The sequence below is a fragment of the Oryzias melastigma genome, linkage group LG5 (genome assembly GCF_002922805.2).
Source record: "Oryzias melastigma strain HK-1 linkage group LG5, ASM292280v2, whole genome shotgun sequence".
NCBI classification, from domain to species: domain Eukaryota; kingdom Metazoa; phylum Chordata; class Actinopteri; order Beloniformes; family Adrianichthyidae; genus Oryzias; species Oryzias melastigma.
This window is the reverse complement of record NC_050516.1, coordinates 18,333,885-18,358,204: the sequence shown is the minus strand read 5'-3', so window position 1 is coordinate 18,358,204 and position 24,320 is coordinate 18,333,885. Positions and strand designations below refer to the sequence as shown.

Sequence of the window (24,320 nt, the reverse complement as noted above, 5' to 3'; positions counted from 1 at the left end):
ACAATCGTTAAATCCAGAAAGTATACGGAATGATTACATGTGTAGGTCCCAGGACTTTTTCTCTGTCCACCCCTTCAATAATACTCCCCCAGAGAGGCATCTGTCATGACCACTTTTCTGAGTTTCATGTCCCCATGGAACCACCTTGAGTCAGTGTATGTAGTATCCTTCAAGGTCTCAAAGCAGCTGCACATTTTGCTGATATTCACTCTCTTTTTGACCTTTGTGACTTCATTTTTTGCCCGGCCACTTTATGTACTTTCCTATCATGCCGAGGCAATCCAGTGTGATTACAGCCAGCGTTGAAGCCATCAGCCCTAAAAATCTCTGGCAGAGACAAAGTTGAACAAGCTTGTGTCTGCAAAAAAAGTTAAGCAGTTCACAAGGGCTTTTACACTGTTCATTATCAGTTGGTACACTGGCTGGTACTGACAAAAAGAAACTGTCTTTGAAACTGACTTCAGGACTTAGTCATCTCTTTACTTATATTTTACCTATTTTCTGCACCTTGGTGACGGCAGCACCGAACAAGCCACTGCAAATTGTTGGAGAGTCGAGGAGTTCCTCTTTTTGGTGGGGAGAGTAGCAAAGTTCAGCCAACAAATAATTTCCTAGAAAACCACCTGCTCCATGGATCTGTCTAAAGCTTGAATAGCAACCTTGTAAAGGTGCAGACAGGGATGTGCAACAAAACGCACTTCTCCCCACAGAGAAGCTTTGGAGGAGGGGCTCGCCCTAAATAAGAGAAGTCATGTTGATGGTGCAGATATACAGCACAGAGTACATGGATGTCTTTGGGTAAAAGGGAGCCACGGTAAAGTATTTTTGTCTGTTTGTTTTTCTCCACCAATTTTTTGCTTTCAATAAATGATAGAAAAAAAAAAAAAAACAATATATGCAGCTTTGTCCACCATCAATAACTTCTGGGGTTTTCATGAAACAGTGTGTTTCGAATAAATTAAGAATTGCTCTAGCTCTAGAATTGTATCATTTATTTCTTAAATTACAAACATAATTGGAGTAAATTATCTTAAAAAAAAAAAAAAGAGGAAAAAAATTGACGGCTTAATTTTTTTTTTGGTCTTCAAGTTGTAGACATTCACTCATCTATGTAGTGAGGCCCCATATGCTTTAATAATTCATTACTCTGTGTTAGAAGTCCTTAACCAAAAAGTCAAACTCTGAAAATTGGCAGGTGCAAGGTCTGGACTGAATAAGAGTGAAAAAAACAGCAGAAAAAGAACTGTTGAAGAAAAATTAAAAGAAAAAAAAACCTTGAGAAAGTCTGGGGAATCTCATGCTCGATACAATTCTGAAGGATAGCATATACTGTAAGTCTGGCTGTTTGGAAGCAACACTTATATTATAGGGAAAAGGAAACTTCAGCCTTTTGCCTTGTTTGCTTTCACTCTAAACTTTACAGGCTGTTTATTATATATTTGCCTTGTGCTGAAAATCCTAACTCAGCAGTTAAATAATGCCTGTGCAAGCAACACATAAAATGTAGGTCCTACACATTTCCAGGAAGAATATGTAGGGCAGAACCAAGACATCCACAACATTCCTTATATTTTTGAAAAGATAAAGTTAAAAATGTTCTGAAATACTTGTTTTTGAACTTAAAAAAGATACTTGGAAGGTAACACTTTTATTCAGCTTTAAAGTTCACACATTTACTTGTTTTTTTAAAGATGGGGTTTTCAATTTTCTAAGTAGAAAGTTTTATATAAAATATATATTTTTTATATTTTTAGGTTTTTATGTGTAGATTTTTGGAGACACTCATTTACTTCTGGGTCACTTTACTGAGTTTATTCGGACAAACCCTTTAGGAAAATAGTTACGTACAAAACTTAAAAGGTCTGCTCAAAAGGTAAATGAATGAATGAATGAATAAATAAATAAAATCCAAACGTCATTATTGCGTTTCTTAAGTTATCACTTTTTTTTTTTTTTTTAATAAAACATAGATAATAATTACACAAACTAAAGTTTCATGAGCGCGAGACCCTTCTTGGAGGACCGCCCCGTTATTCCTGTTAACCTATCAGCGGTTCTGTTTCAAAACCCACATGCAACAACGTCATTACTATGGTTTGACGTGTCAACATGGCGGCTTCCATGGCATCCCAGGCTGCAGCAAGAGGACTCAGGACAGCAGCGTCAAAAAGCATTCTTGTGGACAAATTAAAGGTAGTGCGACTTTCAAATGATTGGCAGATGACTCCTGCTCGGGCACAGGAGAGGTGACGGTGTTGTGAGTCCGCTGTCAGCGTCTCAACGTGCTGCTGTCGTGCTATCAGAGCTAGCAGGTTAGCATGTGTGAAAGCTCTGCTCTGTGGTAGATAACAGTGGAGCAGAGCAAAGTCTTTAGTCCGCTCTAGAAATTGATAAACGTATCATACTTTTTTGCTTTAGTTTAACGTTAAACCAACTCTATAAATACTCTGAGAATAATTATCATTTTCTTACTTGTTACTCATTTCCATGAGCTGTGGAATGTTTTTTAAGTCACCCTTCACCTTCATTTCTCTGAAGCCTGCTATGCTTGCATTTAACTAAGGTGTAAATCATTAGCATTCCTCTTTTTGTCTTGTGTTGTAATCTTTTTTTATTAGCATGTGTTCTGCTTTATCATCGATTTGGGTGAAACAAAAAGTTTAAAATAAAGTGAAAGTTAATAGTTTGAGAGTAGAAGGTGTTTTTTTTTGATGAGTCAGAATACAGTGCAAAGAGTAACTCTTGCACTTTGAACTTTAAAGAGTAAACGCTACCAGGCCTCATCTGTTTATACCATTCTGCCAAATGACTGCCGTGGGATTAATGTGTATTTGGCAAACAAAGAATTATGTCCAGTGAATTCTAAAGCACCAAAGGAAATGCTCAGAGAATCTTTGAGAATATCCCAGTTTGAATAAGGTATTAAAAATGAGCTTTTATTTATTAATTAGCCAGTGGTTGCTTTTTTTGAAACCACCAATTACTCACTCAAATCAATTATAGAGACATTGGAGACTTTCCAGAAAATTAAAATTGAGACTACTAATAAAAGTAAAACTTTAGATTTGATGTGGCCTCATTTTATATAGCTAATCTGGATGGACAAAGTTTTAACCTAACCCTTGTGCTGTCCTAGGCATGCTTACATTAAAAGTGGGGTCATCTGGACCCCACAAGACAGTGCGCTGAACTGTTTTTTTTTTCCAAGGATTTTTTATCTTCAATGGTCTCCGTGCGTGGCAGACATAAAATCCTGTCCACCTTTGTTATTGGATGGATCACACATCAATAAAAAGATGGGGTCATCTGGACCCCATAACATAGCACGGGGGCCAAAGCTTTAGAGTTTTAGCTAGGTCTACATAAGAAAATGACTTCTTTAGAGAACCAAATGTATCTATAACAGAATTATTCATTTTGTGATCACCAATCACTACAACAAGGATCATACCATTTTATATGAGCTACAATATAATTACATAGTTTTCAGTGATCAACTTTGCAGAAATACACTGTATAACTAAAAGCTCTTTTTGTTAAACAATCTTTAGATAAATTAATGAAAATGTTTCATTTTTTTGTTTTTTTTAAGCATTTTTCTTATGACGAAAGACATATTAAATAATTTAAGATTAAAACTTAATTTGAGTGTTTTTTTATTCAAATTGGGTTGGACCAGGAGCAGATGAAAACCCCCCAATCACCACTCCCCCAATTGATGGGTCAAATGCAGAAACTAAATTTCCCACACCTAGATGTATGACAACTAATGGGACTTCAACTTTAGTGTTTGCTTGGGCTTGTGAGGTACTAGAAGCTAGCAGGAGAAAGTGAAAACAAAGGAATTCTGGGAAACTAGCAGTGCTAACTTCTGATCCCAAAACCCAGAGGTGAATTTCTAATGAGCCCATGCTGTGCTGCTGAAAATATGTCTTAAGGCCCGGTCCCACAGGATTTGACGGCCATATCATGGGTAAAAAATTTGGAAAATCTGCCACACGCGCTAACTTTATGCATGTTCGTAGAATAGCAGTAATGCAGACTCCGGAGTCCATTCCTCTGCCAGATCACTGTGTAATCGCGTGTAAGCGCCTCCTCCAACGCTCAGCCGCTAAACAGACGCCGTAGGCAGTGGTACAAATGCAGACTGGCTGAGGAAACAGCCATGGTACAGCTGTGCACAAACGCGAAATTTCGGCGTCTAAGTGCGTGTGCTGGCGTTCGCTCCACGGCTCGATCTCGCACTGAAACTCCTGTTGCACTGCTTTTCCACGACCATTGCACGGCTGTACTACTGGTACTAGTCACCCGCGGTCAAAATTTTTGTGCAGTTCAAAAATTCTTTCCGCATGTAACAGCGGCCAGATTTTGTACTGCGTCTATAAGCGTCGATTTCGTGGCCACAACTCAGCCGTTGCACTACCAGTCCACTGCTAACAGCGTCTGTACCACGGAAATGACATTTTTTCTGTGCTCCAACCGTGATATGGCCGTGAAAGCCAGTGGGACCGGCTAATTAAAATAAATAAATAAAATAACTTGTTTTTTTTTAATTTGGCTAAAAACTGCATAATCATAATTAAAAGACCACTCGGAACACTTTTACAATAGAAAAACACATATAGTGGGAGTGGGGCTTTAAAAGTATTTGAGTCCTGTTCCTCTTTGCACTTTTATGCTAGAAAAAAAAAAAAAAAAAAAAAGTCGGTGACATGTACAGTCACATACTATGTTTACAAAAGTAACTATTCCAAAACTTTAAATTTCCTTTTTGCAGACATTTTACCTTGGACATATTTGTTGTTGGCTTCTCCCACTAGTCTCTTTCTCTTGCTGTCTACCTTCTCGGTATCGCTCTCTCTCGTGAGAGGCGATAAGAGAAATGATCTGGAAGTCTTTCTGGTCCATAGCACACTATCAGAGCCTGAACTGATTGACAGCCAGGTTTACCACAATAGAGTCAAATCAGCTCTGACAGTGTGTCAGCTTAGCTGAGAAATTCAATTTGCCATGATTTGTCAACAACAATACAAAGGACATACCAATATTCAGATGGTTAGGCGCCAGGATGATGCACAATAAAAGAATGCTGGGATGTTGTTTCTCCCTCATCCATAAATCAAAATCTTTTTAAATTCTTGTCTGCAAAGAGAGATACTCTTCAGGCTATTTTAGGCTGTCACTACACAGGTTTTTTTTGAGAAGTTATTCAAACCTAGGAATAATCCCAGTGTCCAAGTCCAGCCGAGTTTGAAGGGGCATACTGGGAAGAAAGGTGGCTCATTGAGACTGTCGTGAATATTTTACAGAGGGGGGCGGAGAGCCCCTGCATGCAAAGATTTCTTTTGCTGGAACTTCAAACGACATGAGGTTTCCCCATCTGTCTCAGCCAGAACACATTTACATTTCCTCCCCGCGAGGGACACTGAAGGACGAAGTTGGCTCTTACTGGATTTGAATATCTCTCTCCAAGGTTAATAGCCGTTTCTGTAGCTGATGTGGTGCTTTGGCTTTCTCAATTATTTAGAATGGCTGCAGTCATTAGGAAATGTTGCCAGCTTCTAGAGTGAGGAAAGCAGTGAGTAAAGGTGGGACACGACTCGCCCTAATGCCTGCTGTTGTTGTGGTGTAGATATATGGATGCATTAGGATGCTGGGACAATAATAGTAAAACCTTGTGACTGATTGATTACAGACAGAAATTAATCAAAGTGCATAACATTAAAGATTATAGTCAGCCTCTCTATCATTTTTTTAGATACAAGGAAATTGTCAATTTGAAAAAGTTGTTTGGATTTGAGTTTATCTTTGAATTTTGTGCTTGTATCACTGATTTGACTTTTCCTCAGTGGTAGATAACTTGTAAGGAAAAGTTATTATCAAGCCATATCTTTATAGTTTTGATAAAATGTAAAGGATCTAAAGCCTATTTTCCACTAAGCGGTCCAGTAAAGGAGGAATAATACGGGATGGACCAGTTAATTCTGGTGAGCGTTTCCACTCAGTTAAGCCTCGCTTCCACTGAGTGGTTTGTTTTCATGGCGCATGCGTGGTGTAGACCGCTAGCGTGTCATTGCATCATTGTAGTGCAATGACTAGAAAAGCAACAAGAATGGAGGTCATCCAGCACCTCGTCTTTTTCTTGCTTTACTTTTTGTACATGGTGTATAACAGGAATTTAATATTTTTTGAAAAAAGATTACGGGCAGCTAAGAAGAATACTGCTGGAAAGAGGAAAACACATTGAAATAATGGAATGCTCAAAATACCAGATTGAACCGTATTGTACACAGTGGAAACGGAGATTAATGTTTGTGTTTTAGCATGTAATTTTAAAGTTTCAAGTAAGACGAAAAAAACAATTAATCTAATTGATATTCACCTAAATAACTGAATATCGATTTATTAAATTCATAAGTTACATTCCCTTTACAGCAATCCTTAATTAGGCATATTTAAAGAATATTAAAGAAAAAAATAATCTTTTTCTGTTTTGAGTTTTTTTTTATTAAATCAATATTAAAAAAACATCCTGTTCAACAGGAATTTGAATTGAGAACTTCTATCCATCTATGTTCTATACCTGCTTAGTTCTGAGCTAGAACCTGTCCATGGCATGCCAGGACAAAGGCGGGGTACATCCTGAACAGTTTCCGTCCCAGTACAATCACATGCACCTTAGAACCCGTAAAGTAAAAAATGTTCATGCACATTTCATTCTAAGTGCATGCTACATCAGGATATGTCATTGTGAACAATTGTACAACACACAAGAGTAAAATAGGGATGCAAGCGCGTTGTACGGATTTTACTTTTTTTTTTTTTTTGGACCCTCTCCAAATCCTGCAGATTGCACAAAGAGCCAGTGAGTTGTGTGCCCGTAATAAGTTCACGTGCTTCTTGGGTACCTCTGTAAAGGTTTGCCCATTTTTCACTTGCAGACAGCCTGTATGGGAGTTGTGGCTAATGGTTCATTAATGTGTGGTGTAAGAGCACCATAAAACAGCATCATCTGTATATCATAAGTACATACAATTTATGCCTTACTCATATGGACCCACGTAGGTTTGCACAGCTGCAGCTGCACATGTCAATGTTCATGGACATGTGCAGCTGCATGGCTCATGTGGCCACTGTAAGGGATGTCATTAAAATGGAAAATACTATTGTCATGTTTGTGGTAAGTGTATTGTGAGCCTCATGAGTCTGGACAACCCAAAAACCTGCAGCACCCTTACAGTTTAACCCCCATACAGGTACATACAACAATAGCCTTAGTTTGTTTCTGAGAGCAATATGTCAAACTAAACCAAGCCAAACTAGATGCTTCAGCATTTCATATTATGAAAGTATCAAATGTATTGTTTATTTTTTCTCAAATGCACCTAGCACTAAACATTTTGACATGTTGGACATATTGCCACAGAATTTGATTATGAGGGTTTTCAGCAGAGAAAATCCTCTCTTTTCCTTCTTTGCCGTTGTGGATCTTGCAGTGCAGCAGTCTCATTTTGAGCTGCATATGTGAACTTACTTTGATGGTAAAAATCAAAGTACAACAACTGTCTATGACAATTTTCTATGACAGCCTCGTAGTAATAGATGTTAGCTGCTGGTGATGGTTGACAGGAGGAATGGAATGGAAAGTTTCTATATTTGTTATCAATGAAAAAAAAGAGGTATATGTGGCCTATCCCTTTTCTGTCTAAAAATACCATGAACTAGTTTTTTTTTAGCTATTTGACTCAGCTGTGTTGCTAAGATTTGGTTATTTTCTTCTTAATGGTCCTGCTTAAAAATTGTGACAAAATTACATGTTTTAACATGTGAGGATGTTTTTATAAAAGTAGCACAGAAAATAAGGACATTTTGTGTTTTCACATCTTTTTGTTTCAACAATTCTTCTCAGCAATAAATCTTTGGGCATTGAAATCCTATTACCCTTTTAAATAGTCCCATAGAGCTGAGTGTGTAGGTTGCAGTCAAGAAAAAAAATGGGCAAATCTTCTCTGCCAATGGGAAACTACAAATATTGTTTCTTTATGGGCCAAGTTTTTCTGTACTCAGCATGTTCTCGCATTTCTGTACATCAGAAAATCCGATGGAACCAAAAATCAACCCTTCAACACAGCCTAAACTCTTAATCCCTGGCTCCACTGAATGCCAAAAATAGCAGAAAACAGATCAAAACCCCCCAGAAACCAAAGCATGGCTCAAACAAAACAGGAAAACTTTACACTAAAGGCTAAAGAGTGGATGCAGAGTGAAGCGGACTGAAAGCTTTTTGTTTTTTTGCTTCACTGTGCACCTTAGAAGTGAAGCCATGCTCATCATAGTTTGATCTACTGTATAGATGTTGTGAAAACTGCTAAACTTGTGCAACAATTCATACAAAAAAAGAACAAGAAAACAGAAAGCTTATCCAATATGAATGATTATTTTATCATAAATATTCATAAATGTCTATGGCTTCCATGTCTGGGATAATTGCCACCATTTTTAATAGGCTGTTTTTGGTCTTTTTGTTACCTGTTAATGCTTTGTTTACCTTTGTCTTTGTCAAACCAGGCTGGAAAAACAAGATTTTAAAAAATGTATTTCCTATGTACACAGTCTCAGTTAACATTTACCTACACAATCTAAGTAGGGGATTATGGTGTATACTACAAGATTATGGTGTGTACTACAACATTTAATTCAGTTTCTCTAAAATGTGAAAACTGACTGTCCATCTGCTACTGGGAGCTTTTTGGTTCATAACTTTTCCTGATGGAGAGATATCACCAATTTCAGTGATCAGTTAAGTTTTTCCTTATTGCATTCTTTTGCATTTATGATTAGGATAAGATGAAATTAGTAAAAAAAAAAAAAAAAAAAAAAGCTTTTTACAAGGTACGTGTGTTGTTTCATATGAAGTGGCCTCACGACAGCTCTTTGGAACTAGGATTTGTTCAGTCCATCCTGGACTTAATGGGCATAGTCTATTTTTTCAGCTGTAATTTTGTGGTTCAGCTCTGACAGGATGAGGACATGTTCCATATGATTTGTTGTGACTTTGGAATGACAGTTTTGTGGCCAGTCTCTGATGTAACCTCATCTCCAGGCTTGAAAATTAAGGCTTGGAAATACAAGGATACTCCATGATTTTTCAAAACACTAACTTGCACAGGTCCTATCAAACATCCTTATGTAGCAGACTTCTTCTGACCAGTACCGACTCATGCTCACATGTGTTGCCAAAAATCAAGCTCTTGATTACTTTTGAACCTTGAGGTACCAGAAGTTCAAAACCAGAGTCACTAGATAGAGAAATATTCCTCTCATGGCAGAGAGGATTTAGCAGTTTTCTTTGGTGTAACCCACACACTCAGCTCCACTCCTTATCACACAAATACATGTCCCTACAAGTGTGGCATCAAGTGAGACTCTCAGACAGTATGAGATGCATTGCATTGTTACAAGAAAAATAATCATTAAACAAATTTCTTTACTTTTTATGCTACATTAAGTTTATATTGCAGGGAACTTTGACATAGTTTGTGGGGAGTGGGGGGTTGTGTTGTTGCCTCCTGCTTAATGCATTTTCATCTTCCCTGTGGACTGAAGTACTTTTAATAGACCTACTTATTAACAATACTAATTATTGAAATCCGTATCTTTAGAGACACAACAGTCAGCTTTTTCTTTCCTAAGCCTGTCTGCAAGAGATTAGACCTGCCCTACCTAAAGACCTGCCAATGATTCAAATCTCCCTGATCTAAATCCTGCAGCCATGCTCTGCTGCTTCTCCTCCTATCTCTGCTCTTGTTCTCCCCTCCTCTCTGTAACAGCCAGATGTCATTTCTCTCTCTTCTCTCTAATGGTTTTGGTTTGACCTTTAACTTAAAACGGCACTTAAAATACAGCTAATGATGTGAAGTAATGGGTAGAAAATGCACACTGTATGGCATATTTATAAAGCTGTAATTATATTTTTATAAATTGCAACATTTATTGGAACTATTTATATACTTTTATTTTGTATAGTTTCTTAAAAGATATGACAAGTTTAAAAGAATATGTCTAGTTAAATGTTGCTAATTTAACTCATTTTTTAAGAGACGATAAACTGTCAACACATAAGGACTGTATCATAAGGTTCCTCTGGAGGCGACTGGTTATACCGCTGAATCACACTGGAATGTTTATTAGTAAATTTCACTGCTTTGCCTTGTTCATTTTCTTCATTGCGTGTCACCTCCATCACAGCTTACTTACTTCACTGAGCTTGTGTAATTGCAAAACAGTCTGATTTATAGGTTGCAACGAAGTAGCAAAGTGCCACCTCATTAACCGAGAATCATTCCACTGCAGTCAGGATCGCAATAATTCTGATAGTCACTGTGAGAACTGCTGAGTGTGATTCAGCATGTGCTCATGCATGTGGACCCTGTTAAATTTCCCTTTAAACATTTTTGCTGGATGGTTAGTCAAATTGCTGAAAAAAAGAGATTTGTTCATAATCTGAACGAGAACAAATCAATTACAGAGAATTGGGCGTCCTGTTAATTTCTTTAGCATTTGATAATGCCCCCTAAGGAGCATACTGGTTAATTAAATCTGCAGTCATTTTTTGTCACTAATTAGGTCACTTCGTTTTATAGGGTTAAGGTCTAGCTTTGAAAAGGAGTTATGATTGTAGCCTCACTAGACATCAGGAGAAACTGTCTGTATTTAGTGTTAGTTTACAGCTTTTTCATTGCTAGTTATACTGCTACTCAACTATATTCATGTTAGAATTTGAGCTTTTTAGTCACGTTATGAAAAAGGACCGCTTGCCACTTGTCAAAAAATTAATCATGATATTATATTTTGAAACCCCAGATTTTGATAAACCAACCAGGGCACGAGACATTTTACAGCAAGCAACAAAAGATAGCCATCAATGAAATGTTTAAGTTTGTCTACTGCCTAGTTAGTGGTGTACAATGTACACTATATTACCAAAAGTATTCACTCACTTGGCTTGACTTGCATACAAACTGAAGTGCCATTCCATTCCTGACCAATAGAGTTCAATAAGATGTGGGTCCACCTTGTGCAGCTACTACTGCATCAATTCTTCTGGGAAGGCTGTCCTCAAGGGTGAGGAGTGTGTTTACAAGAACTTTTGACCATTCTTCCAAAAGCACATTGGTCAGGTCACACATTGATGTTGGTGGAGAAGGCCTAACTCTCAGTCTCCAATCTCATTCATCCCAAATGTGTTGTATGGGGTTCAGTTCAGGACTCTGTGCAGGCCAGTCAAGTTCCTCCACACCAGACTCTGTCATTCATGTCTTCATGGACCTGCACTGAATTTCACACTCAGCATGCAGTCCTAATTAGTTCTTGTGTACTTCAGCATCTGCTGACCCCTCTTCGTCAGTTTACGTGGCCTGCCTCTGCATTGCTGACTTTCTGTTCCCAAACTCTTCCATTTTGTTTTGATGGAGCTGACAGTTGACTGTGGAAAATTTAAGAGTGAGAAAATTTCACGACTGGATTTGCTGCACAGGTGGCATCCTTTGACAGTTCCACGCTGAAAGTCACTGAGCTCCTGAAAGCAGCCCATTCTTTCAGAAATGTTTGTAAAAACACTCTGCATGCCTGAGTGCTTGATTTTATACACCTGTGGTCATGACAAGTGATCAGGACACCTGATTCTGATCATTTGGATGAGTCAGCAAAAACTCTTGGTAATATAGTGCATGCGTTTTAGAAATGAGGACCTTTCTAACAATGAGCAAGACAGAGTGTAGTTTATGTTGACATCCTATGGGCATCTGACAAGCACTTATGTATCCCCTCACACCCTGTGCATGTGGCATTGCACAAGGGCAGTAAGGAGCCACTTTACCAACGACTGGAGTGCTGTGTAAAGGGCACCTTGCAACACTATCCCCCGTACGTCACAAGTACATCTAACTTATCCTTACAAATATTTTACAATAAACTTACATCATGTATGATGAATCAATTTGATTTGCTGGGAGACTAGTACCTGTCTTACTACATTGTACTAAATGTAGAGTTTGATGGTATGGGGTTGTTTGACAGGAGCTGGATGAAAGTTGTTTGAATTGCAAAGGATGCTGACTTCTCGTTAAACCCTAAGGATCGTAAATAGGATATAAATAACTTTCAGATCATAAACTATTAAAACTTTGGGTCTTGTAGCCCTACTCTATTTGTTAAAGACCTTTTACTATACAGCAGCTATTTGAAATACCAAATAAAACTGTATGAAATGTCTGGAAGCATATTCACGTCAGAGAACGCCAGATTATATTATTTTTTTCTCTAGACAGAAATATCCATCCCCTTGTGTTTTTTAGGTACAACTTTGGTTTTAGTTCAAATTTCTCTAAAAATTTCTCTATTTTATCATCCTCTAATGTAGTTTTAAGTATTCATATGACTAACTACCAAAGCTCTAATTCCACACGCAAGCCGATCAACTTTTATGTACTTTTGTTTGTCCTCCCCTTGCTATTAACCGCTTTATTAAAAACTCATAGGATTTCCCTGCACTGCAATGGCTTTTTGGTCATCCATCCATCCATCCATTTCCTTGACCGCTTCTTCCCTTTCGGGGTCGCGGGGGTGCCGGAGCCTATCCCGGCTACCGAAGGGCGAAGGCGGGGTACACCCTGGACAGGTCGCCAGTCTGTCTCAGGGCCTCAATCACACACACATTCACTCACACATTCACACCTAGGGGCAATGTAGAGTCACCAATTAACCTATGAAGCATGTTTTTGGACGGTGGGAGGAAGCCGGAGTCCCCGGTGAAAACCCACGCATGCACAGGGAGAACATGCAAACTCCACACAGAAAGGTCCCAGCTGGGAGTCGAACCGGGGCCTTCTCGCTGTGAGGCGAGAGCGCTAACCACTGCGCCACCGTGCAGCCCTTTTTTGGTCATTTATTCATGAAATATTATAAGCTTTATATGTATTCATAATTTATAACCTTTTTGGAATGAAAAAAATCTAGCCCGTTTTATTTGATTCTTTTCTTAAAGGAAGTAAAAATTAAGTTGTTATGTAGTGTACAGTGAAACACTTATTAGCTTATGTTGTGTGCTACAGCACTGCTGTGTAGTCATGAGAGACTTTGGCACCATTCATATTTAAAAGTCTTGCTTTACAATATTGGAGTTACTTGACTATAATGTGCATGGTACAAATCAAACAAATGGAAAAATTTCTTCAAGTCTGTCCATTTTCAAATAATTAACCTTGCAAAATTTAAATGCATCATTTATACTATTTCTTATATCAGCAACAGCTTCATTAAAATAAAAACACCGTTCGGAAGTAAGTGTTTTTTTTTTTGTTTTTTTTATAAACGCCAGCTGCCACTTAAACAGATGACTCATTTAAGTCCAGGTGTCTACTTTATGAGATCTAATGACTTCATATTGTAATAAATATAATCAGACAGCTATTGACCAGTTACAACATCCGCTCTTGAAAGATTTCATAAACTACTGGAACCACACGTAATCTCATTAAAATATGTATGTTTGTGTTTATATAAAATCTGGTTATTTGTTAATGATTTATGGACATAATTCTCACTGAGGGTAACACATATTTAAACTTTAACTCTTCTTTTTAAATAGACTGAAAATAAAGATACACATTTAAATATAGCACACATTAGTACTATAGAACTCAGCTGCTAAGGTAAATGTCTCCATTAGATCTGAATCAACTGTCCTTTTTGCATGCAAATATTGTTTTTTGTCAAGAAATGTGAGACTTATTTCGTTATCTCTGTTAGCCCTTTGAACTTTTAAAGCATAGATTGGCAGATTTGACTGGCTGATGTTTATGTGCCTGATCACAGGTACTTGCCAGCTTTATAACTTTTCTATGTAAATTACAGCTCATGGCTCAAATAAATGAGTGAAAGTTGGAGGTCTATTCTGTCTTTAACTAACTTTTTGACACTTTTCTAATCTCTCAAACTGATGAAGACAACTCAAGGATATTGACTTCTTAAGTTTAACAGAAGGGTAGCTGAAGTAGTGGCATGTGTTGAGATGACTTTGCAAAGTACCAAGATCAGACATTTCCTAACTATGATGGCACTTTGTACGTCAAGTGCAGTTTGACATTGTGCATTCTACTCTCAACCAAATATAAGACTGGACAATTTCAAACCTCTTAGGACGAGAAGTCCTGATGTTGCATGGTGCTAAGCAGAATGCCATATGGCTTAGCCTGAGAAGTGTTTTTTGAGTCTAGTATATAGTCTTATTTTGTCCTTCAGTAGTGCTTGCTGTTCAGTGCAGCTGGAGCAAGGACTTGGCAATCTGATGCATCTGCTGCCACAGCACTTTGCCCTCTACGTGTCTTTGTAACAACCACTTCATTTTCAGACGAAGGGGTGCATATTTTATTTTGTTTTTTTTAATTGCCGCTTTGTATGTCTGTAATTGTAATCACTTTTTTAAATGCAACTTTAATTACCTTTGAAATAGAACCATATTGCTGAAAATGCTTCAATTTGGAGGTAAACAAGTTGTTTGGGACTCCTGTTGGCTCAGTGATTGTTTTTTTTCTTGTTTTTATGTGGAGGCTTGTCAAGTTTTTTAGTAATTCAAATTTGTAAATACTATTCTACCTTTTTGTGTTCCTCATTTTATATATATTTCAAAACTAACATTGCAAACATTTCTTTTAAATATTCAAAATGTTGAATGAAATAAAATTGAAATGCTGAAAGTTGTATTTGGGAAGTCTAATCATTGTCTTGAAATAATACACTTTAAGCATTAAGACTTTTTGCACATTGAAAACCTTGTTTGAAGTTTCGTACATTTATGCTTTTACTTTTTAAAAATGTTTAAATATTTTGTGATTTGTTCTTAATTGCAAAACCAAATAAACTTATATGTTTTTCACACAAGCTATTAGTAGAAATTTTATGGTATATGAAAACATAATGGAGAGTTGTGACATGTTGGTGTTAGAAAATCTTTGTGTCCCAAAACTGTCTTACTTTTGACGCATTGTGTTGAATTCTATCTGGTTTGTCAATCACTCAGATGTGGTGAAACCCCATAGGAGGGAGATGAACTCTAAAAGCATGGCCCTTATTAAACTATCAAATTTTGGGAATTCTCTTTTTTTTATAACTTTCATTACATTAGTGCCCTATTGTATCACTTTTTACCTTAATACGTTCATGTTTTATTAGTCATTGTTGCCACTCTGTGACTCTCCTGCCAATGTGCCCCACTTCTCTCCACTTGGGTGCATTCATCAGGGTGATCTTGAGTGCTTTTGTGTGTAGATGAGTTTGCTAGAATACTTTATCGCATCTCAGAGCTTCAGTGAATAGTTTGCATCTATCAGTGTGTAGAGCTCTCTGTTTGTGTTCTATCTTGTTCTTGTATGTGCATGAAGAAGTAGTAGAATAATAGCTCGGTAGGTGCATTGTTTCGAATCGTCTCCGGAGTCCTGCTGATGATAATCACTTTAGAGAGAATGTCTCTTGGGACTGCAGGCCAGCTGCCTGCTTTGCTGCCAGTCTGTCATTAACCATTTACTGTTTTCTTCCTGTGCAGACATGAAGCACTCGCAATACTCCTGTCCCATCAAGACCTCTGCAGTATTAACTTTCTGATCTAATGTGTCAAAAAAAACATAAATAGAGCTTATAAAATAGCCAAAAGGGTTGCCACAGATTCAACGTTTGCCGGTTATATTTCTTCACTTTCAATTCTCTTGCTCTTAAGATCTATTTTTATCTTTCCATTTGTGTCTTTCTATGTATAGTCAACGGTGCAGGTTGGTCATTGATGTTATGAAAATGGTCTGAAAGATCTTGTGAAATTCAGAAAACGCCTACAGCCAGAAACATAACCAATGGACACAAAATCACATCTAAGAGTCTGTTTTCCTCCATCAGTGTTTTTAGCCGCAGGAGAGTGACATTCAGCCAGGAGGCAGAACTCAGCATAACATGGTTAAAACTGTCTCTGAGTGGGACAAATGAAAATGAAACCTCTGCTCATAGTCCCAATTAGAGAGATTCATTTTGTCTTTTACTGCAATCTCAAATCAGAAAAGACTTCCAGATATCAAGAATGCTGCAGTCAAATGATCCATCATTTTTTCTTGTGTTTGCCGTTAATCACTTGTCGCCTAAAATGATTTTTTAGTGTCTGAAGCAGAGTGAGAATGGTATTCAACAGTGCTCAAAGATCTCTGTATGAAAGTTCCTTATGTCATTTGCAAAAAATGCTGCTCAGCTATACCGGCAATGTTGCATATGTCTCGTTATTGGTAGATGTGAGAGCCGCACACACATCTTCACAAGAGATAAAATAAATCTTGCTCTGCAAGAATATGTATGTCCTCAACCTTGTACATTAATCAACTTTGCAATAAACCTGCTCTGTCTTAGCACCTTTGTGCAGGATATGATAAAGAAAATATTTAGGAAGTAGTAAATATTTTCAGATCTAAATATTCATGAATTAGCCAACCATTGCACCTCTAAAGTTAGGGACACTTCTATCTTATTCTATATATGTTTTTTGTAAAACTTGTGCATGCTATGCATGACAATATTTGTTTTGGTGAATTCTTAAGACAATTTTCAGTGATTATTGTCTCAGAGTCAATATCAATTTAAGCTAACAGTTGTAAGTAAAACAAACAACAAACAAAAATAATTTCATAATGAGTCCCTTGCTGGCTGAATGTGAAGTTACGTTTTTCTTCAGGAAAAAAAAAATCACCTTTTTGATATAAGCTGTCTGTAAGTCTGGTTCTTGCATTGCCCTAGGTTCTTTCCATTTTCTGGTGTCTTGCCTCAGTTAACTGTCAGAGCCAGGGGGGGCACCTCAGGCCCCACCTGACTTCTCCAATAAGCAGTTGTTATTTTGGGAAGTCTGTATAGCCATGTAGCTTCTTTTCACTTCTTCTCACTGTTCTCTGGGAGTCACATTATCTGGCAGTGGTTTGGGCTTCCTATTAGTTAGTGACTTGCTAGGGTAACCAAGAACATAAGTGTAGAAAATCAACCTTTTCTTTGTAAAATAATTGAAGGCTATGACATTTATCTAATTAGTAGTTATCAATCATTATTTATATTGATAAAATTAAAACTTGTTTTGCAGGTTTTATTAAAGGTCTTATATTTAGCTTTAAATTTGGCTCATTAGATGGACAAAAGGAAGTTGGTTATGTAATTTAATGTAATAATTTATTTAAAAATAGCAACATTATCAAGTTGAGTTAGCTATCTGGGAGACTAAGGCATAAAGCTATATTTATTAAACACCAAATAATATGTTTAAAAAATACTACGTCAATGTATGTACAACTGTTAGTTAATTTTAAAAGATGGTTAAATATCTTTATTTTTTAACGAATACATTCAATTTGACCATTTTTTTCTTTAAGCTTATGTCTTCACCATCAGGATGCATGTAATTTTTATTATTTGAGACTGATTTTAAGTGGCAGTCATTAGTTCGGCTAGATTAAGCAGTTAATTAGTTCTTAAACTGAAATAAAGCAAATTACAGCTATTTTTGTCCTATTGTTAGTCCAATGCTTATTGTTTTAGCTAATGCTTCTATATGATGGTTGCTTATGATGGCTGATTTTTTTTCTGCTCAGCTTTCTGCATTTACAGCTACAGGAATTGGAGGGAAAAATAGCAAAATAAATATACTTTGTGTTCCCTTTCATTCATATGTTTGTGTTTCCTAAAATAACAAAAGACTGAATACTTCTGCTTTTTATTTCTCTTTTTTCTAACAGAATAACATAAAATAAATGAGTCATTGCCAGTTTTTATCTTCTTAACTATCATTCATGTCTTTATATTTGTGCTCTCTGCACAAGAATCTAATTTTGTTGCTTACAATTATTGTATTTTTTCTATTTATTTGATATTGAAAAATTCAATAGAAGTGTTGAGTGTTTTCCACAAACAGTTGTTGCCACAGAATGGAACAATGAGTGTGTTATAACACCTCAGCAGTTAATATTCCAGGCATCTCTCCCCTGCCCCAGCATGGTGTCTTTCACTTCATTCAGGAGAACAACACAGCAGGGCTGCAGGGTGAGTTAGGTGAGATGTACTTGAAACTTTAAGGGTAAAGGGTGGGAAACTTTAGCAGGTGATGAGGTGAGGTAAGGTAACTACCATATGTTCGTTTATTTTGTATTTCAACAGATTTATGCTTATTCATCTTATTATATTATCATTTAAGTAAATGTAGAGGTATTGTTTAGCATCAAGAGACAGCTAAATGTGTTTATGGTGTTAGGACTGGGAGATACAAGCACTGAAGTTTTAGCTTTGGGTTTGATCCCATTTATCAAGGCTTATCTAAGTGATATTATGTATAGTGATTTCATATAGGAAAAACTGAATGTTTCAATTTCACGTTGATGTTTTTTTGCAAGTATTCTGAAAATATTTTAGTCTACAAGATGTTTAGTGAAATATAATTTTAAATCAAAAGCTTAAACACTCTTATTTTTTACTGATCATATTTTTTTTACACGAATCATTTAGGATTTTTGTTCTTTTTAAGGTCTTGAATGAAAACAATCTGAAACTGATTGCTACATTAATCAATGCCCTTTTCCCTTCTATGAAGGACTCTTCTCCCGTAATCTTATTCCAGCAATAAAGCCTTAGTTTCCAATCATTAGGCAAGTCATCTTTGAGTAATTTCCATCGGAAATATAATTTTGTAATTTATTTAGTTATATTGTGTGTGAGTAATCAAACCAAATTGCACCTTGAAGTCTTTGGAAACATATGTATAGGAATGCAAAGAGCTCTATGAATAAGTACATTTAAGTTAGTGCATAAATCACATTTTGTAGTTGATTTTAGAAATTTTACTGCAAAGCATCATAATGTATTAAGATCATTTCAAACATGTAAATGGTTTATACTTAGGTAGCACTTTTCAACCTACACTTAGGCTTTAAGTGTTTTACCGTCACACAAGTCACACCGGCGTTCACACACTCATAGCGGCTCTGCTCTGCTGCCAGGCAGGGAGCTGACCAGACCACCAGGAGCTATGTGGGTTTCAGTGCCTTGACCAAAGACGCTTTCACAAGACAGGAAGTGAGCCAGCAACTTTCTATTCAGAGGTCAAACACTCTTCACAGCTGGCTCCTCTCTGTTAGAATAACATATTTATGCTGCTGTTGATGTGCTGTTGTTCACCTTTATGCGTATCCCTTTCAACTTTCACTGATCTGCACATTTTGGTTTGGCAAAGAGTTTTACGTCAGATGCCCTTCCTGACACAATCCTGTGTAGGCTGGGGACTGGTACAGGGAGACAGGGCCCCCCTCTGGCTTCATAGTTAGGCAGTAGCGCAAAGGGTCTTGCATAAGGACCCACACTGGAATAAGCTCCTCGTGGCCCACGGGAATCGAATTCTGGGGTCTCATGCACCAGTCCAGCACACAGGCAACTGAGCCATTCAGACTTTATGCTACCATTGGTGTTGACATGAACCCTTTAAATCTGTAATCTAGATCCAATTTTATTGCAAAGTTGATGAAGATCAGTCTCCAGTTTGTCTGTAAACCAGTGACATTCAATGGCAATGGCATCTATTTCATTTTTTTCCTATATAGTAAAGTAATTGTAGCACTCCTCTTCAAAGGACAATTCAGAAGTCCCACTTTCTGAATTGGTGCCTGAGCTGGGAAACTGTTGAGGTCAGGAGCTGCTCATCTGGTACCCAGTTATTCTTCTAATACATCTAACCCTTAAGGTGTGATCTTAAGTGCCCTTTTCACACTTTTGGATCTGTGGTGTTTTTTGTGTTGTGATTTACTTTGTCACAAGGGATCCAGTGTGGTGTCATTAGGCAGTGAAGCTAGTTTGACATTTATATTAAAGAGTCAGAAGAAAACTCAAACTATGGCCTACTTTAGGGGTTTATTGCCCCCCCCCAACAACCCATCCCATCATTTCAGTGTCTTAATGGAAGCACACACCTGACACAGGTTATCAGTTGAACAGGAATTTCAGGAACAAAAGTAGGGCACCAGCCCTCAAGGACAGCAGTTGGACATCCCTGATATTCCAGATTACAGCTTTACCTATGATCTTTTCTATAAAAGGTTACAGTGTTGAAAGCTATCTTATATTTTGCATCATCTTCCTTTGAAATGGTTTCCAATTTAACTGTAGGAAAAAAAACGTCAGTCATAATGGAAATGAAAGAAGCTGAACCTGAAGAAGCACAAAAGAACTTACAGGAGCATTTAAGTACTTCCTTTAAACTTCTGGTTCATACATCAATACCCCTGATAGGATTTAAAGCAGGCCTAAATGCTTCCCACTATTATATCATTCTTTTTTATTGCACTCGAAATAGTTTGGAAATGTCCTTCATCTTTCTTGCATGAGCTTTTAACCTTTTCAGTTACACACAGCTTGGACTTCTGTTTCCAAAGCTGTCACACTTTGCTGAGGTCTCATTAATGGAGCGGTTTAGCACACATTTTACTTGTCATTTATATTTATTAATCTCTCCTATATCACAATGAAGCATCATCATGTCCACTTAGTATCCTTGTGTAGTTTTAAATGGGACAACAGTGAGAATATTTAAGACAAATTTATCTTGTCGTTGTCAGTATAAGAGGAATCAATTGTGTTCTTATTTTTATGTATTCTAGTTGTTGAAGAAATACTATTACTAGAATATAATTTACATGCTAATTCTGAATTCATCTCATAGTCCTTGTTTTCATTTAATTTAATGCTCCCTCTTTTCTTAATAACTCCCTGAACGCCTTGGTTGTGAAAACATTTGCATGCACGCATGCACACATGGTTATTTGTCCTCCTGCACTTACACACCTGTGCTGGGAGTCTGTCTCTCACATAGCCTGGTTCTCTCTGTGTGTGTCTCTCTTTCACATTAAAAAGCCAATTTCTTTTTAATAGCAACAACAGCTGGAGCTGACAGGGCTGGTGTCTACTGATGGAGCAAACTGCTTCTGAGCTGTCCTGCAGCTAAGACTCAACTACCTGCCTCATTAAAGAAAAAAAAGAGTGCATAGCTGAGGAAGACGAGAAAAGAAGGGAGAAAAGTGTCGAATGTACATTTCAAAACAGGTTGTAGGCATGTTTTCGAGTTGTACAATGTGAAATGTCTCAACAGAAAGTGTGCTGAGATGCTGATGTGGTGTTGAGCAGAAGAAAAGTTCCTCTTTATTGGGAGCTAAAAGAGATACCATTTTAAACTCTTTTAATTCCCTTTCACTCGCTCGTCAAACCCTTACCCAGCTTTCTTCCCCTCTCATAGTGCACCTGGCTGAATCCCAGGAGATGGCTGAATCTACAAGAGTACCAGAGCAAGAAGCTGATGCAAGAACATGGTGTGGCAGTACAACGCTTCTACGTGGCTGACACTGCTTCAGACGCTTTAGATGCTGCAAAGAGACTCAGTGAGTACTAGAAACACCTAAGCACAAGCAGTCGTGGATCACTTATATCTACCGTTGCTGGTCTGCAGAAACTAAAGTTATGTTCTGAATACTTTTAGAAAAAAAAATTACAATTTGTTCATTTAATGATTTTCTTCTCAACAGTTTAATTTTCTTTAAGAAAGAACTACATGTTATTGAAGTCTTTCTAAAAGACCCAGTCAAGTCAAGTTAAATACTCATCTAGCCCTTACGGGGAGATACGGGCTGTCTGCCGGCAAAAAATTGGCTAATCTTTTCGGGTTACACAGTTGGTCTGCACAAAATAGCAAGGTCATATACTGCGATGGAAATAATGCATTTTATCATTCATTCTTTGACTTTATATTTCACCAACTTTATATTTTACCATCTTCTGACCTTTTTGCAGCTGTAGAGCTCAGGAGTCACAAGATTTTGTTTAATTTCTGTCAGAGAACTATGAAAAATACTTAGACTATCGTGTTAGAACCTTTTGTTTATAATGTGCATGCCATCATCATCTGCCCAGCAACAGAGCTTGTTTTTGTGCTACTGCTTAAAAAGTTGAAGCCTCCTCCTTTAATACCGGAGAAGCTGCAGATTCTCTCTCCGTTCATCTTTCTAGCGTGTATCTTTTTTTACTCTGTTGAATAAATACTCTTGAAGATTTCTTTTTTCATCGGATCAACAAACAAGTCTCCACCGCAATACCACTCTGTGATTCCGTAGTTCGAAAATGTTCATACGCATATTTCTCTACGGGCAACATTTACACAAACGCAAGAGTAGAGTAATGGTGAAGGAGGTGAAATGCAAGTTTGTCCTACAAATTAATTTTTTCCATTCCCCCAAATGAAAAGTGCATGTTTTGTGCAGGCTTCTTGTAGTTTGCTTGCATGACTTTTAAAAATTAGGAAGTTTGACGATGAGAGCGTCATTTCAGTGGGCATCTTACGGGTGTCCTCCCAGTACTTGCGCCTCACATACGCACCCCATGTTTTCGAGATCAAAAACTTGGCAGGGACCAACATACAGGACTTTTAAAGCCCCATTTATAGAGGTCAACAGCCTAAAAAAGTTGATTTACTCTTTGTTCACCCTTAAAATTTTTTAATTATTATTAGAGCTGTCAGGCGATTAAAATTTCTAATCGCGATTAATCGCATTGTCCAGAGTTAACTCGCGATTAATCGCAAATTTACATGTGGCCTTTTTTTAAGGAAAAAAATGAGTGGTTCGTGGCATTTAGCAGTTCTACATTAATTATGAAAACAAGAATGACAATATTAATAGTTTTCATCAGAAATACTTTATTTTGTAACATTGTATTGAGATAAACTTTCTTAACAATAAAAGGCTGTAACATAAAATGCCTAACAAAAGCCCAAGTGCAAGTGAAGGGCATTTTAAATTCAAAACTTCAATCAACGTTCAGTAAAATAAAAAACATCAAAAATAACATTTCCATAACACTTTCATGTTCATTTTTTGTCAGGACCAAATCTTTTCCTACTCTGCTGAACTACAGTAATAAATGAAATAGAGATTCATCATTTCCAATTAACTTTTGTTTTTTAAAACCTTAAAGACTGAGAAAAGCGGGATACACTGTGGATAGTTTGACAGTCTGTTACTGCCGCCGCGTTCTCTGGCTGCAGCTCGATGCAACGACGTGTCCAGCCTCACGCCATGAATATGCCGGCAGACAGACCGCTATGCTGGGGTTGGATCACGCTTAAACCTCCAGAACATTTAAAACGTCCCCCGGTGAGCTTGCTGTTCGGAACGTCGGGGGTCTGCAGCTCTCGGGAAGCGGCGCCGGACGCAAGCCGGTACCACCAGACGAGGTACTGGACGCGAACCGGAGCCGGGTCAGGGTGCAGGAGCCCTCCAGGTCCTAGCGCCGGCCGGTTTTAGCTCGCAGCTCGGAAGTTGGAGAGCCGCCGGTGAGTTAAAGGGCTGGACGCCCGCGCGCGGTATGGAAAGGCACGTATGAGAAAATCCCATTGACTGTAAAACATAATGGACCTATCGAGCTATGAGGTCCCCCCATTATATACAGTCTATGGAAAATCCGCGATTAATGCGTCAAAAAAATTGTCGGCGTCAAGCACGTGTCAGATTAATGCGTTTTTAACGCGACAAATCTGACAGCCCTAATTATTATACGTTTGTAAATACAGCCAGTATCAAACACTATTTTATTTGATTTGGACAAATTCTGTGTAGACCAACAAGTGGTTTCTTTAGAGATCAGTTTATGATTATGTAGCTCCATCCTCAGCCTTGACTCACAGCTACATGATGATCATCTGAAAAGCACCATCCTACCCACCATCTCAGTAGCACAGCGAGTGAGTGATGGGGAATTGATTCTACATCCTGCTTTTACCAATGACTGTAAAAATAAAACCCAATGCCACCCTGCTTGGCACTCATCATCTCATATTAGGCAGCTAAAACACCAAGTGATTGCTGAGCTCGACTGCACCTCACCGCTCCCTTAGGCAAGTGTCAAATCCAGTGAACAAATGTAGCACACTCAGGTGTGTGACAACCAGTGGCACATTAACTTTACCTTAACTCTCTCATTCAGCTCTACAACTCATTCCATCCACTGTGTTCTACCAGCTTCTGGTGACTTAGGATCCTCTGAAAATAAAGCAAAAGATCACAAACTAACTTTTTTTAGCTCACAATCTTATTCTTTAGGCAAAACCATATTACTCCCAAAATGTAATTGATGAGACTGTTTTGCAGCCTACTAATCAACTTAAAGTCTGTTTAGATTTTAAAGTCGTAAAAAACTGTGACATTTTTTCTGGTGTTTAA

At 37.7% G+C, this 24,320-nt stretch overlaps 1 protein-coding gene across 1 annotated transcript in view; it reads left to right on the top strand.

Annotated features, from left to right (window-relative positions):
* Nucleotides 1-1,686: 1,686 nt before the first annotated feature.
* suclg2 (succinate-CoA ligase GDP-forming subunit beta) overlaps nucleotides 1,687-24,320 on the top strand; it is a 67,534-nt gene continuing 44,900 nt past the window's right edge. The window contains exons 1-2 of the mRNA XM_024270213.2: nucleotides 1,687-2,193; nucleotides 21,347-21,488. Coding sequence (XP_024125981.1) covers nucleotides 2,110-2,193; nucleotides 21,347-21,488 — 226 coding nt within the window. The 5' untranslated portion in view covers nucleotides 1,687-2,109. The remainder of the gene's footprint in view (nucleotides 2,194-21,346; nucleotides 21,489-24,320) is intronic.